Below are 15,393 nucleotides of genomic sequence, written 5' to 3' on the forward strand. Positions count from 1 at the left end.
TGCAGGTGCCAGAAACTCTGACAAGGGTCCCTTGCTGGAACACACAAGAGCTTAAAGGGATGCTTGGTTTTGACAAGTGTGCCTCAGATAATGACAGATATTGGCAGATGTACCCAGACCCTGCTGGAGGGTAATGTGGGGACTGAGTCATTTGCAGCAGGTGCCTGTATTAGGGACAGCCTCATGGTGATTCCTCCATCCGCAATTAAAACAGTCCTGATGCTTAATGCTCCAGGGCAAGAAGCAAGTTCCTAGCACTGATTTAATGACTATCCAGCCAGTGCTGGTAAACAAAGACACATACACCCCCTTAATGATTAATTCATGAAGGATGTACACTGTATAGCAAACACATTAAATAGAAATTCCGCTTCCCTGAAAATATAAAGAATTTTTTCCTCCTCAGCTTACAGTGGGTCAAGAGGGTTAAAAAATATAAATTATAAACCTCTGTAAATCTTATGCCAGCAACAGCAATTGAAATAGAAAACCTCAAGGTTGGGAAGGTTACAAGGTTTGCCCTGCAGGAATGCTACCAAAAGGTCCATTAAAATCATTACTAATCAAGGTGGCACAGAGCTTGTGTTCGGGGTTGCGGGACAGATGGTGTGTTGTAATATGCCTCCCTGTTGCTGATGTTTCCAGCTGTAGGAGCGGGACAGAAGCACCGATGGAGGACTGGCTGCATTTTTCTGTGGCTCATATGATCTCATTTACATTAAAAGCTCATTTCAGTTCCTGCTCTCTGATCTCACCTATGCTGGCCTCCAGAGAAAGTGAGAACAAAGTCATTTTTACCACTGCCAGCAAAAACAAAACTGCAGATCTGTATCCCACTAGGATACCTGCACCCTGAAGAAATCTCCATGGTGGCACAAACTGTTGCTTGCTGCTAACGGAATGTGCTGCATACCTAAATGTTCTGAGCTGAGGCTGCCAACACCAGCAACAAGACTGGTGTCTCCCTAGCTGATACCTGACAGTTCACTCTAATTGATGCTTTCTAATACTGACTTTAGGAAAACAATTTGTGGTTTCATGCAGTATACTATTTTTGTTCTAAAGCTTGTTTATCCATACCCTGAAAACATCCCTTTTTAAGTTGTGTGCTTAGATACTTACAAATGTGTATGAAGCTTCAGCAAAGAGGTTTGCCTGAGAGCTTCTTCTTTTTACAAATCAGTTTCAAATCAATATGTGACCATTGAACTATTTCTATCTTCCTCTTCACTCAAGGGACTGTACTTTTAAGACAGCTTCCATTATCCTTTTCTGTCTATGCAATTAGGTGTGCATATGCTTCTGCAGCAGGTGTTAACTGCAGTCACAAATCCTGTCTTTTTTATATCTAAAAATAATACAGGCACCTGATCTGTTGTCAGGCTTGGGCACACAGATATCTAGAAACATTAGGATTTATATTAATTGACAAAGGACAAAAGGAAGAATAAATTGAGATTGTTGAAACTGGACTTGCTAGAAAGGAGACAAGATCCAACACTTGGACTCACATTACATGAACAGTGCTCTCTCCTCATGCAAATGCCACAGGGCAGAGGGGTATCAGCCACTCCACCACTGTGAAATAAAAAACACCTCTTAAAAACATGTGGCTCACACCAAGCAAGATATGTGCACTTGACTTCTTATCTCTACACTCTGATGTATAATAATTGCAGTACTTGCAATAGAATCAGTGGTTGGGTTTTTTGTTTGGTTTTTTTTTTTTTTTTTTTCATTCCAAATGAAAGCTTTATGTTCTGTTCCCAAGCAAACTTCCTTGAAAAATACCCATCTCAGATGAGGACTAAGACACCAGTGCATAGACAAAGCAGTAAATTAAAAGACTCCGTTATTGACAGTTATGAGAAACAAAGAAAACAGTTCCTTTCAATACATGTTGAAAACAAAATTAGCCACAATGACCTGAGTAGGAGGCCTACTTTAGAAGTTTAGAAAGAAAGAAAGAAAAGTACACAGCATCAACATCAGGTAACTCAAGCTTTCCTTTACTACTCAGCTCCCAAAGAAGACCTCCTGGTCCACAAATTTAGTGTACAAATAAGAGAAGCTAATTTTTTTTTCTGATTTAGTCCAGGTGGCTTATAGAATGAAAACCCCAAATAAATCAGATTAATTTGGACTAATATACCATGGAGAAGGTGTGATTTCATAGTTTAACTACTCTCCTCAGAAGTCTGTTTTCTCCCCCTCAGCCTCCCTTAAAAAAATAGATGACTCCATACCTCATTGTGTAACCAGTTCCCTGGTTTCCCGTAATAGAAATGGTATGTCTGAGATATATACAAAGATATGACGCTTTCCCTGTTTGGCAGTCTTCGCAGGCTATGCTTTACAGAATGCAGCTTTATCAGTTACTTTTTCGTTGTGCTAATGTTATCAAAGCCAAGCATCCCAGGAATGTTTAAAAATAATTGATAATGAACCTCTTAGCACAGGCAGTCATAAATATTTTATGTGCTGTACTCAGAATATAAGCACCTTGTTGGTCTGCTATTTAATTTCCAAAAGCAAACACCTTGGAAGTCTTTCATATTTTTAAGTACAAAAATCACTTACCCTTCCCACTTCTACGAGATTAGTAACCATGATTATGCTGGCTGTGTTTTCATGCCATACCATTCTCCAAAAGTCATATATTGTCTCCTGCATTGGTCCTGAAACAATAAATCAAATGAAAGGTTACATCTGAATGTCTTATGATTGGAAGCTTGTCTCTGGGGAACTTTGAGAAACCATGATGATACACATATATTCATATCACTATAATCATATTTTTCGTTTAGAGTCAATTTCTTTTCTGTCATCGCACCTATCTGCATTTAAGTCTTTTTCCCCTGAAACAGTGCTCTGAAAGAAAGTTAGTTCTCCAGCATTTAGGTATTTATCTCTGTAATACCCAGAGGTGGTATTATAAAAAATGGATAACATTACTCTTTCTCTTAACAATTGGATGATAACCTAGGTAAGGGGTATTTGGAATGAAATGAGCCTCAAGAGACAATGTGGCTTCCTGGTTTCTAATATTTTTCTTAGTATACACTATCTGTCAAATTACTCCAGTTCCCAAATCGTACTTCCTGAAGCGAAGCAGAAGTTACAGTTTTTCTTGCAGCAGTATATCACCTTGCAAAACCAGGGTGAAACTGGTAAAGAAATCTGCCATGCCATGACAGCCATGTCCTCTGCAGTGCTTTCCTCAACAACCTGTGCCTTTGTAGACAAACACACAGGGCTTCCTCTAGTGTCATGCTAAAGCTGGGTACCAGCCCACAGGAAATGTTACAGGAACATAAAATGTTGAGAACCACCACACCACTTTATGTATACCTCGTCCTATCCACTTCTATGTGTCTTACTCATGACATTCAATGTGCTACCCCAGTCTTAAACCACTACTTTAAAATCACTGAGCCAATAAAAATAAACACAAAATGCTATGAAGTACTATAAACTAAACATCCATACTGAATTCGTTACTGTACTGACACACTGCAGTAAGCAATTAGTGGCTTATCTAGAGGAATGTCTTCAATCAGCTGACTGGAGGACAAATGGACAATGTATTGGCCTAAATGTTCCTCTAGCGAAGAAACCAACACTCTTAAAACATTACAAAACTACACATTGAAGATTTGGGCAGCTTGGCACCCATGTTTTGGTACTTTAAGCTCACTTGAAAATAAAACTTTCATTTGAAAAGTCAAGTACTTACTGAAAAATGTAGTAACATATTGGTACTGTATTATCATGGCAGGGGGTTGGACAAGATGATCCTCGAAGATCCCTTACAACCCAAATAATTCTGTGACTCTATGACTGTGATTCTATGATATTACAGGGAAGTCAAAACCAACTCACTAGGCAGATAACATTACAGTTATGACATAACTTACTTGGAACTCAAGTGTAAGAAAAAGGATGGTAATAGTCTAAAACTTCAGAATTTTCAGCAATTTCAAAGGATAATTTTATCATCCATGATTTGCATAGACCAAAGATGTTATGTATTCTCTCCCTTATTTTCTCTGCTTTTAAGAATTCTGCATATACAGCTAGTTTCACAGGTTTCCCTATAGTCTCACAACTTGTCTTTTCCTGGCTTCGGTTGTTCATGTAATGAGAAAAAGCCATTTAAAACAACAGGAACCTATGACTGTTAGAACACAAGAAACATCAGAAGGTCTCAGAGTAGAAATAATAGCAGAATCTAAACCTACAGTATTTGAAATTACCAAATTCAAGATGATGTGGATGCAAAACTGGACACCTTTTTTAATTGTTTGGTTTGTTGTTTTTTTTCTTTAAATTCACAGCACAGAGCAGGTGATACTTTTGTGAGACTTCCTTCTGAAGTGTGACAATTCCTAAATCACTCTCCACCATCTGGAAATTTACAGTAAGTATTTTACTTATAAGTAAATGTCCTAGATACATAATACATGCATGGTCCAAGTGCCATCCTGAATGTCACAGTAAGATAATTAATATACAGTATAGTGCAAGTTTAGCTTGCTTGCTTGTGTTTTAATATTGCAGGATTCAATATAGCTTTTTGGGAAATTAAAGTCATATAGAAAGGTTTTGGGCCAACCTCTCCTACTGGTAAAAGGAAGGAGAGTATTTTAGTCACTGTAGAAAAATACTAGTTCTCTTAAATCTTAAACAAATATTCAGCCAAATTACTATTGCTACCATCTTTTAAGCAGTGTAGCTAAAAATAAGACTGTGGAAAGGCAGATTTTCACAGAGTAGTGACCTGGAAAGATTCTGCAAGTTCGTGACACATTATTAAGATTATTTAAGCTTGATCAAGGACAAAAAATAACTATGCTATTGCTTCGAGAATTCTGATTCACAACTTAGCTTAATGGAGAAAATCTAAATGGATCCACTGCATTCTGTCAGCACAGGATTATGTGATGTTTCAAGATTGTTCATCTCAATATGGTTTGGGTAAAGCTGCAGGAAAGGTGAGAAAAGATCCTCTGTCTACACAGCCCTCTTCCCCTTGTAAGATGCCAGAATCTTTGAGAAACTGAGGGGCAATGTAGCCAGTTTCTTCATGTGTTATTTCACTTACAGATTCACTTGAGATACAAGATGATTGGGCTCCACTTTGTAACAGTCATTTCTTTTTGACAGCCCTGGGATAACCTGTGACAATTTATTCCTGATTTTCTTTTTTTTTAATAGTCAGCATAATTCGCCTCGTGATTTAAAGATTCCTACATCACAAAGTACAACTGGGGATAGATCCTAAACACTAATTTCTTCCTAAAGATTTTTAATTTGTCATTCTTTATAAAGAAAAGAAAATATGAGAAAAATAAATCTTCAGAAAAAGTAATAGCATTTTTCAGGCCAGAGAAAGAGCTAAGCTCTGACAAGTCCTTCAAGCTTGATTTCAAATGTTCTCTTAGAAGAAATGTCCTGTTCTTCAGTGCCGAGTACACTTTTCCCAATCTTACTATCCAAATGATAAGACAATCCAATTAAAAGTGCTTGACAGGATTTCCTGCTCCCCTCAAGTATTCTGAAGTGTTTTCTTGCTTTTCCCCTCCAGCCTTTACATACAGCCTCCAAACTTTTTTCATGTTCAGGACACTGAAAGGAAAAAAACCCCAACCTAAAAACCTACCTTAAATTCTCAGAAACTAATTCTTTTCTACTCCATTTTTCTTTTCTTCTTGACATTTTTCAAATTATTTTCTGACATATGAATAAATTATTACTTGTCTCCAGCTAGAATTGAAAAGCGTTAGAGGCTAGGTAGGGTTGAGGATTTATTGTCATGAAGAACTGAACAATTTGATTCCAGAGACTCGTGATAGGGAAAGAGCCTGCAATTGTTCTAAGCATCAGATTAACAGATGTGTGCACAATAGGCAGGAAGGTTATTCTCAGCAGTTGCCTCCTTGCAGGAGAAGAGGGTCTGAAGAGAAGGAACTGTGCTGCCTAACAGTAAGCCTGTGGCGTACCCCATTAGCTACACAATATAGTAGTTGGTATCAAAGATTTCTGCTGTGAAAAAAAGAAATCAACAACATACTGACACCAGAAGATGAAAAGGAGAACTCAACCCTCCAAACCCCAATCTAATTAAATGCATTACTGAAAAAACCCAACAGAAATGATCAGTTGTAAATATCACAACCATTAGTATTACCAGTAGTTGTTAGTTGCTGCTCTGGGAATGCAAGCTTATTAGGAAATGGAAAATCACACAGCTTTTCAGAATGGTTGAAACTTTTAAGAAACTGCTTCTATACACCAAGGTTTTTAGCGCCTTTATTTCTGCTTGCTATTGTGTGACCCAATTCTAACAACTAGTATTGCAAATAGGATATGTGATCAATACAAATGGGATAAACTAGCCCACAATATAGGAAAAAAGTGTTCAGATGTAGGAAAGAAAGCAAATGCACCAAGAAACAAGTAAAACTGAATCCTGAAATGTCCCTGGCACTTAGTGGGATGGACTTGTAAATCTATGGGTGATTTTTCAATTTCTAGAAGAGCTGGTGGCTTAAACAAGGAACAAATAGCTTCTTAAACCTTTTTTATGTGTAGAATATCAAATCCAAAAGCTAATGTTTGGTCCACCTGAAACCAAATTCAATGACAGATATTAAAACTAGAACTGTGCAGAAAATGAACAGATGCCCTTAAGCTCCAAATGCTCCCCAGGGACAGTGCATAGGTAGCTGTAGCCATTAGGCATGTCTTGATAGCCGCCGTGGACTGACAAGATGCAAGGCTTGTATCTGCAGCAGTTAAATTCCATCTTGAAAAGAGTCCAATAAGTCTTCTTCCAGTGAGCAGATGCATCCACCCTGTGTTGAGGTGGTGGTTATAAAAGGGTGCCCTTGACTAACACTCCAGTTTCTAGCAGCAATGATAACTGTCTTCACCTTTTATGGAAGTATTTTTCCTTTTGCTGCTTGCTGCTGTGGCTGCCTATCACTTGACCATTCAAGGACAGCTTTGTAATATACTTGCATAGAGGGAGTGGTGTTCTCAACTATGCATGATCCGTCCAACATGACCTTGAGACATGGTAAATGCTTTCTTAACAGATGCATGGCAAAAAAAGACAAAAGCAATGATTCCCTTTGCAATTACACTGTCAATCCCCCCCCCCCCAATCCCATTATGTAGCAGAAATTGCTCAAAATACACATGAAAGCATAAAACCAGAGGAAAAAAAAAATTAAATAAAATAAATTAGTGGGAGAACAGGCTACAAGCTAACAGATTGAAAAGTCTGAGAATTCTCCTCTTCCTAATAAACCTCTTAAATGGGACAAACTAGCTGTTACTAGGGTAATGAAAAGAGAATTTCACAGATGGCCATAGAAGCTGTGTCTGCTCCATCCCTGGCAGTGTTCAAGGCCAGGTTGGATGGGGCTTTGAGCAGCCTGGTCTAGTGGAAGGTGTCCCTGCCTGTGGAACTAGATGATCTTTCAGGTCTCTTCCAAGCCAAACCATTCTTTGATTCTATGAAAACTACAGGTGACTAATGCTCTCCCAGTCCAGTGATTTGATAATCCATAAATGCATGCTACTTGCTCTTTTAACCATGCTAGAATTCGGAAGTAAGAATAAAATGCCCTTTCCAAAGTTATGTAAAAAAATGCAGTTAAATGCTCCTTTAAACTATAAATATCACTGACTGTAGGCAAGGGAACATCTCCCTTAACTGAAAGACATTTTTTCCCTACTCAATAAGGCAATGTGCTCAAGAATTTAGCAACAGGAATCTGCAGGCACATCATTAGGTGATCAGGTTTCCATGAATGTCCAGTTCCGTCAGCCTCCCAGAAACCTCATGGGAAGCGCATCAGTGATCAGCAGCTCTGCAGTCCTGGACCCCTCTTTGCATGTTCAGATATAGACTAAGGAGTTTAAGATTAGGTTATGTTTTTTCATAGCAAAGTCAACAAAAATAACGTCTTGATCTTTCTATCTAAAATAGTCAGTATACTTAATGAAAAGTGACAGATCCCAGTTGTGCTGATGCAGTCAAAGAGCCAGATTAACTGCTATTTCATTGTTTTTTGTAATTGCATTGCTATTGCCCCACAGCAGTACAGCTGTATGCTGGCTCATCCCTGCCCTCTCCAAATGAGGGGGTTTCTGAGTGGAAGACACTGTGAAGTTCCTGGTAATCTGATTTCTGAAGATCAGCCTTTATCATATGCTTGTTGAGTAGATATGGTAGCACACATTTAACTTCCACTCACACTTCCAGGAGTTCTTAAGGGTTTACTGCCTCCATGGAGGCCAATGAAGTGCAGAGCAGAACTTTGCTATAAAAACTTAAAAAACTCGGGCAGTGATCATGCAGTCTTTCAGCTATAACTTCTCTCAAAATAGGTTTAGACATTTGTTTTCTACCACAACATATAGACTTAAATGAACTTTAAAACTTCAAGAGTATATTTAATAGGCACAGTATGTATGCTCCTATAAATAATATATTTTTTATGTCTGAGATAAAGCTGGTCAAGATATCACTAAACCATATGGGCTCTCCACTCACCAATAGCTATCCACATGCATACAGATCATAGAATCATAGAATAGTTAGGGTTGGAAAGGACCTTAAGATCATCAAGTTCCAACCACCCTGCCATGGGCAGGGACACCTCACACTAAACCATCTCACCCAAGGCTTCATCCAACCTGGCCTTGAATATCCCAGCCCCAGACATTCTTTGCATTAAAGAATCTCAATGAAATTAAACTAAACAAAACCCCTGTAATGAGCTGAAAACCCACATTCTTGCTTTTATCACTGTTTCATTTGACTTACAGTGTTGACTGTGATGGCATTTGAAAAGCACTTTCTAATTTTAGCCTTACAAGTATTAATTATTATGTAGTCTTTAGCAGAGCTATATTGTAATTATAGGGCTATACTGGCTTTCCTGATAAGACTTCCTTGAAAATCTCTCTTGCCTTGGAAAAATGCAAACATAGCAAGCTGTGGATAAAGTTCTGTTGAAGTTGGCTCCCTGTAAGTATGTTAAGCCAGGCGGCAGCCCAAGCAATAAAGCCTGAGGCTATGGCTACTCTTATGTGAGGTATGGAAAAAACCTCCCCCTGAGTTTTAAACCTTATTTTAACTGACTCCTCCGTGGTAGTAGATTCACAGATGGTGCAGAGAGGGGCCACGTCTTTGAAGAGGCAGTAATTAATTCAGAATCAGGTAAGAAATGTCCCATTTTGTAAGCAAGAACTCTACCAGAACTTCGTTCAGAAGCAAATGAAAAAATGTTTCTCCTAACATTAGTTTAAACCCAGGCTTCAGAATATACCATGCATACCAATTATATGCAAAATCTGTATTTGAGTTGTAGCCAGTCCACCATTTCTTTTCTGTCCTTTTTCAATGATACCACCTTACAATGCAAAAAAACCCCAGAAAACAGTATGCAGCAACACTATTCCACAGCAAGTCATCTCAGCTACACTCAAGTGAGTTAATCAGAACTGAGCTATGAATTTAAAATGTGTTTTTCATTATTTCCTCATCTTAGATGGATTGTCAATAAGACACAGATCTGACTGAATCTTGTTAGCTTGACATCTCAGGAAAACACTGCTTATAAAGCAAGCTGAAATGCTTTATTGGGACAAATCCTGCCCAGTGCAGCTACTAGCACATAGAGGCTCTCTACTGTATGCTTTGCTCAGAGAAAACAAAACTTTCTCTCATTATCAGCCAAGAGACAGCACAGTGAATAGTAATCAGCTGATTTTCAAGCACAAACTAAATCCTACCTTCTCTGAGCTAGACAGCCAGCAAGCCCTGCTGCCTGTGCACTGCTCTATGTGAAAACTGGCTTTCACAAAATGAAATTTTCAAAGTGCTTTCAAGTCCCATTAGCTTTCAACAAGGCTTAGATTACTAAGTGACTGAGGTGCATATAGAAATTTTATCTACAGCTCCCATGAGATTGACCCATGCTTTGGCTGGATTCCTATACCACCTCCTCCTATATTTAGAAAAGTCAGCAGAAGGCATTTCACAGGATGAAGCAAAGGAGGAGCTTGACCTCTAAATTGTCCATCTCTTTCCAAATGTAAAGTAATATAAAAACATTTGGCCTGTAACATGCCTTTAAAATGTACAGTAGTGATGAGCTACAGTCCTATTGTTTTACGAAATATACACAAGCATCTCACAGCTAGCTAAAAAGACAGCAAACCCTCCATTCTAAATTCCCAGTTTAATATAGAGATGCTTAAAAATTATATCCTTTGAGTAATGAGAAAACTGATTATTCCAACGATTTTTTTTTTCTCTGAAATTGTTCATTTCACAAAACTAGATAATCAGTTTGAAAACACTTATTTTATAAGTGTGTGTATACACATACACATCAAATATTAGCTAGAGCTGGACCATTTCTCTTGCTGGCATTTTCTCTGATCTTATTCTTTGGTGTTTCTGTGGGTAGCCAGAAAGTTTCATAGGGATGTGGTATTTATTCTCTGGAATACCATACAGCATTTTCTTTTCTTTATTGATACAGATCTAACTAGGCTGGAAGAGTGCACATCTTCATGCATTATTTTGTCTGCATTATGGTACCATCTAGAAACCCCAGTCTGAGACTGAAGCTCTGCTGTTGCGGGAACTGTATTACATATTAAATGCCCATGAATACACAAAAGTTGTTCATGCCCCTCACAGTCACAATCCAAACATATGCTGAGAGGCAACAGGAGGCAAGGTAGGGTCTGAATGAAATGAACAGGCTTGGTATAATATAGAGCAGCCATAATATGCCAGTTCCCTAGTAATTTCTCATTAATTTTACCTGTCCCAACTACTGTTTCTACTACATTCACAAACAAGTCACTGTGGCACTTAAATATATTTGTAAGTTTGAGACCAGACTTTATTTGTGCACTCTTGGCAGGTGCTATATAAGGCATTTTCATAACACTACAGCTAATGCTACCAGTTAAACTTCCATCTAATAAAGTGTTACACACTTATTGATTGACATTTCTCCATGGTAAGATTTCCAATACTAGCTCAGTTTGTTCTGTATCAATAAAATAAAATGAAAATGTCATACGATTTCCCAAAGAATAAACAGCACGTTCTCATAACACCTTTTGACTACTCCCAGAAGTACTGCAGACTAGCAACAACGGAACTAGCAGCAAAAGAAATGCTCCAGATTTAGCCAGTTAGCCTGAGATTAGGCCAACCTGAATGCAATAAAATCTGCATACATAGTACCACTATGGTATGCAAGAAAGGTACTTTTTTCTGATCTTAATGGCAGGAAATTAAAAAACCTAATAAAAAGATGTAGTTGTAATTTGATGTAGGTAACCTGGCATAACCGAAGAACTCTTACTTTCATAATGATTTGTTTGCCTCATGGTAGGGGTGTTAAATGGTCTGTTCCTCTCATTAACACCTCCTTACACTGGATAAATCAAGTGTCTTCCTGATTTTGCATTACATGTAGCACGTCCAGGAGTCAGAGATCCCCTAGTGAGGGTTATGTGGGATACCTGAATAAGGCCAGAGGCTTGAATATTTACTCACACAGCTTTTAAGAGAGTACTGCTAGGCAATGGCTTGCAGCGAGTGTGTTTCAGTCTTTTCTGCTACCCAACAGGAATACTTTAAATAACTGTAATTGTAACTAGAGGCCTTTATGTATTTTGCAATGGAGTGTACTAGCTACAGAGAAACAGAGTTGGTCTCACTTGCACATGGCCTCTCTTTCTCTCTATGCCCTACAGACATAGGCATGTTGGGAGAACAATGGGTAACTCATTTGGTAAACTGAGATACAGGTCCAAATTAATGCAGATCAAATACCAACATGAAGTACTGCCTCTCCCTGAGGTCACAGCTCTGACTGAAGGCTTATTCCAGGAGCCTTACAAGCACAGTTGGAACCTGAACTGTCTTTGTGAAAACAGTCCAACAGAAAGCTTCAGTTCAGCTGAATCAATGTTTTCCAGTAAGAAAGCTGGTTTAGTTTTTAGTTTGTGCATTCTTCTCAGTAAGGGTGATTTGCAACATGGTAATATGAGTACCTACTAATCACTCACTCTAAATAACCCAGCTGAGCTTGGGAAGCTAACAAATACAGAATTTATTTTGCAAAAACATGCTGCCTGTAACACCTCCAACAGAAAAAATCTCATGTAATTGACTTCTTGGACTGGATTCTTCCTATCAACTGGTAATGCAGAATCAATTGAGATGATGGATAAGAAGTTTAAGATCATTTCATCCCCTTCAGTAGAAGGTTCCTTAGGGAACAGGCAAAAGAACCTAATTAGTCTTTCCCATTTCTACTTTCTATTTTCATGTTGAGTCAATCATAAGCATCAGAATGTAATAAAATCATCACTATTCACAAGCTTGAAAATATGAGTTCATTTTGGCTACTAGTTTCTTTTATTTTTCCCCAAGGACCTTACTGTGAAGGAATGTTGGTCATGCATGGGAGTAAGATATTCAGATGCTGTATGTTTTAAATTTATGATGGGAGTTTAAGTGCATTAACAAGAACTCTTTACCCAGGTGAACAAAAAAGATAATTTAGTCTACATTAAAACATAAGTTAAAATGCTAGAAAAATTTGTCATAATTTATGAGTGAGCTGTATCTCTCACAATTTATTTTTCTATTTAAGGCTGGAGAACTTTGGTACATTTGTTTCTTCCTCAGTCATAGAAACAGAATGAAACAAACCTTAGATCAAAATACATGTGAAGGTATTAACAAATAAATGTGTATTGGATGTTTTTCCTTTTGACTTCAAGACAACTATGATGAAAATTAAATCTGCATGACAACACATTTTCTCAGCTCTATTATTTATTGTTATTTTTGGCAGCACATTGGTTATTTTCACTGCTTCAAGTAGGAAAGCGAAACACTAACCTCTTCAGTCCATTTTTTGTTATATTTTCATTGGAGACTGCAGTATTCTATGTACAGTGTAAACAAGGAAAGCCACTCTAACATGCTGAGTGTATTTGTCCTTGGTACAGACACAGTAACAGGAGCATGCTTGCAACAGAATTAGATTTAGCAGCAGCACAGAGACTCTCCACAAAGTCTGCATCTGACTATGCAACTGTATGGAATAATACAGATGGATAGTGAAAGAAATTAATCTGGTAAGCCTGTATCTTTTTTTTTTCAAAGGCAATGCTTCAAAATCACCCAGACTTGTGTGCATTGGTGGCCATACCAATATAGAGATTTAAGTTACTACAAAAGAATACAGAATAGAGAAATGATGACATGTTTCAAATATTTGGATATGGTGATAATACAAACAAACAAAAACAACAAAAAAAAAACCCACCCCAAACCCTGCCTTATTTGCTTCTTGTTACACGTGTTTCTGAAATATATCCAGTGCGTCAATTTGCTACACTCATTCTTATCAGCAAATGAGAAGACAAAATGCCGCTTTACACCTGGTACCAAGTTTCTTCCACACTTCTGAAGTCCAGCTGGAAAATAAACTTCACAGAAAACCAAGATGCCTTGACCATGTGATTTTCCTGACAAACTGTATTTCTTTGCTCCTTCTGCTTTAGCATTAAGATTCACTAGCAGGCATGCTAACGGTACTCAGTCAGAAGTGCCAGGTACCTTTCCCATGAAGTCCAATTTATGGTTGCTTCTTTATCGAGGACAACCTATTATCAAGCTTTTCATAATATGCATCCCCAAAAACCTAGACACGTGTGATACATTTGTAATGCTGATGTATACACCTTCCTTGGACAAAAAAGTGAATTCTAGTGCATAATCTAGGTAACTAGGAGTCAGCAGCAAATATGCTAATAGATGGCCACCTCCATAATGTTCTTTTCTGAAAGCCTGTTTGGTTTACAAGGACAGTTTGCTTAGCTCTTGAGTTCCAGGAAGATCATAACTTCATTGTCTGCACAACATATTACATAGTCACATTTTTGAAAGGAGAAGAGCTACATTATTTTTCACACAACCTTCTATTTTTTACTACAACCTTGAAACATTTCCTTGTACCTGATTCACCCCTGTCTACTTAATTATTGTAGTCTCTCATTTCTCTTGCTTCTTAATTCTGATATGCAGAAGTCTGTTGTAGCTATTCTAGATTGACTTCACAACAGACAAATCAAACCAGTATCTTGCCTTTGAGACAGAGATCTGTGTATGCTCTGAAGACCTTTATGTCTGATTTCCTGCTGTTCAGTCTTTGCAGGGAAAATGAGAGAAGGATTGCTTTTCTTCCTCTGTGGCTTTGACAATGGACTACAGAAAAATCATCAGTTTCTCAAACTTTTGTTTCACAAGCCACATTAACAAATAAGTGAAAAATCAGCCTTCTCCTGCAGTAGCAGTCAGTGCAGTCCTGCTGAACCCAGGACAAGCCTGCATGGCATGTCAGGCTTTATATAAATAAATATCAAATAATTATTTAACATAATTTCTAGAACTTGTTTGTTCTTATAAAGAAATTCCAATGGGTTATTAAAGGCAGGCATGTATTTTATGCAAAATGTAGCTGCACATATGTAAAGAGTAAGTCGTTCTACCTAGCAATGGATCTGTCACCAGTTTTCCAACAATGCTCCTTTTTCTCTTGGTCTACACGCAAAGATTCATTCAATCTTCAACAGAGCCTAAGCCAACTTTGTATTTTTTAACAAAACTATGCTAGCTCTGCGTTTGCAGCCTCCTGCAGGGGCATCTCATTCCCTGTACAGTCAAAACTAACACACAGCTGATTAAGACAAAGACAGAAAAATACTGGAATCATGAAAATGGTCAAACTGTTCTAACACAGTTATCGATAAAATGTCCTATTATAAACAAAGAGGCAGAGAGAAACTCCGGTATTCTCATGTACCATAATGTGGCAACCCTTAAAAAAAGTAACTTTTATAGTTACCATTTGTAATACACACTTTTTGTCCTCAACACTAGTAAAAGTAACAATTTTCAAAAGGTGCTCAAATGTTGTAATTGTTATCATCAGCCTTTGGTGGGAAACAGTCATAAGAGAGCTTTAGTGAATTTGCCATATGGCTTCACAGTGTAACCTGGAGATAACACAAAGGGTCTAGTACTTCTGGGTGTGGGAAGAAAAGTAACTTCTTTGGCATTTGTCACCAGTATTGCAAAAAAGGTGAAGGACATGTTTCAGAAAGCCTCACCTATTCAATATAGTGCATTCTTATGGGTTTATCTCCTTCACTGAAGACAGATTGCTTCAACCACCTTTTTACAGTTTTGATGATTAAAATATAAAGAATAGAATCAAACACAGTTGAATCTTTAGCATTAATACAGGTATATAGAATTCTATATCTGTGTAT

At 37.8% G+C, this 15,393-nt stretch overlaps 1 protein-coding gene across 12 annotated transcripts in view; it reads right to left on the minus strand.

Moving 5' to 3' along the window:
- Nucleotides 1-15,393, minus strand: part of PTPRM (protein tyrosine phosphatase receptor type M) — a 464,510-nt gene that overhangs the window by 31,021 nt on the left and 418,096 nt on the right. For all 12 annotated transcript variants that reach the window (XM_061356322.1, XM_061356320.1, XM_061356317.1 and 9 more), the window contains one exon: nucleotides 2,581-2,678. In XM_061356322.1, the coding sequence (XP_061212306.1) occupies nucleotides 2,581-2,678 (98 nt within the window). The remainder of the gene's footprint in view (nucleotides 1-2,580; nucleotides 2,679-15,393) is intronic.

The sequence above is a fragment of the Neopsephotus bourkii genome, unplaced genomic scaffold (genome assembly GCF_033783945.1).
Source record: "Neopsephotus bourkii isolate Nb327-2 ecotype Australia unplaced genomic scaffold, CSIRO-AGI_Nbou_v1 NB_846, whole genome shotgun sequence".
In the NCBI taxonomy this organism is placed as follows: domain Eukaryota; kingdom Metazoa; phylum Chordata; class Aves; order Psittaciformes; family Psittacidae; genus Neopsephotus; species Neopsephotus bourkii.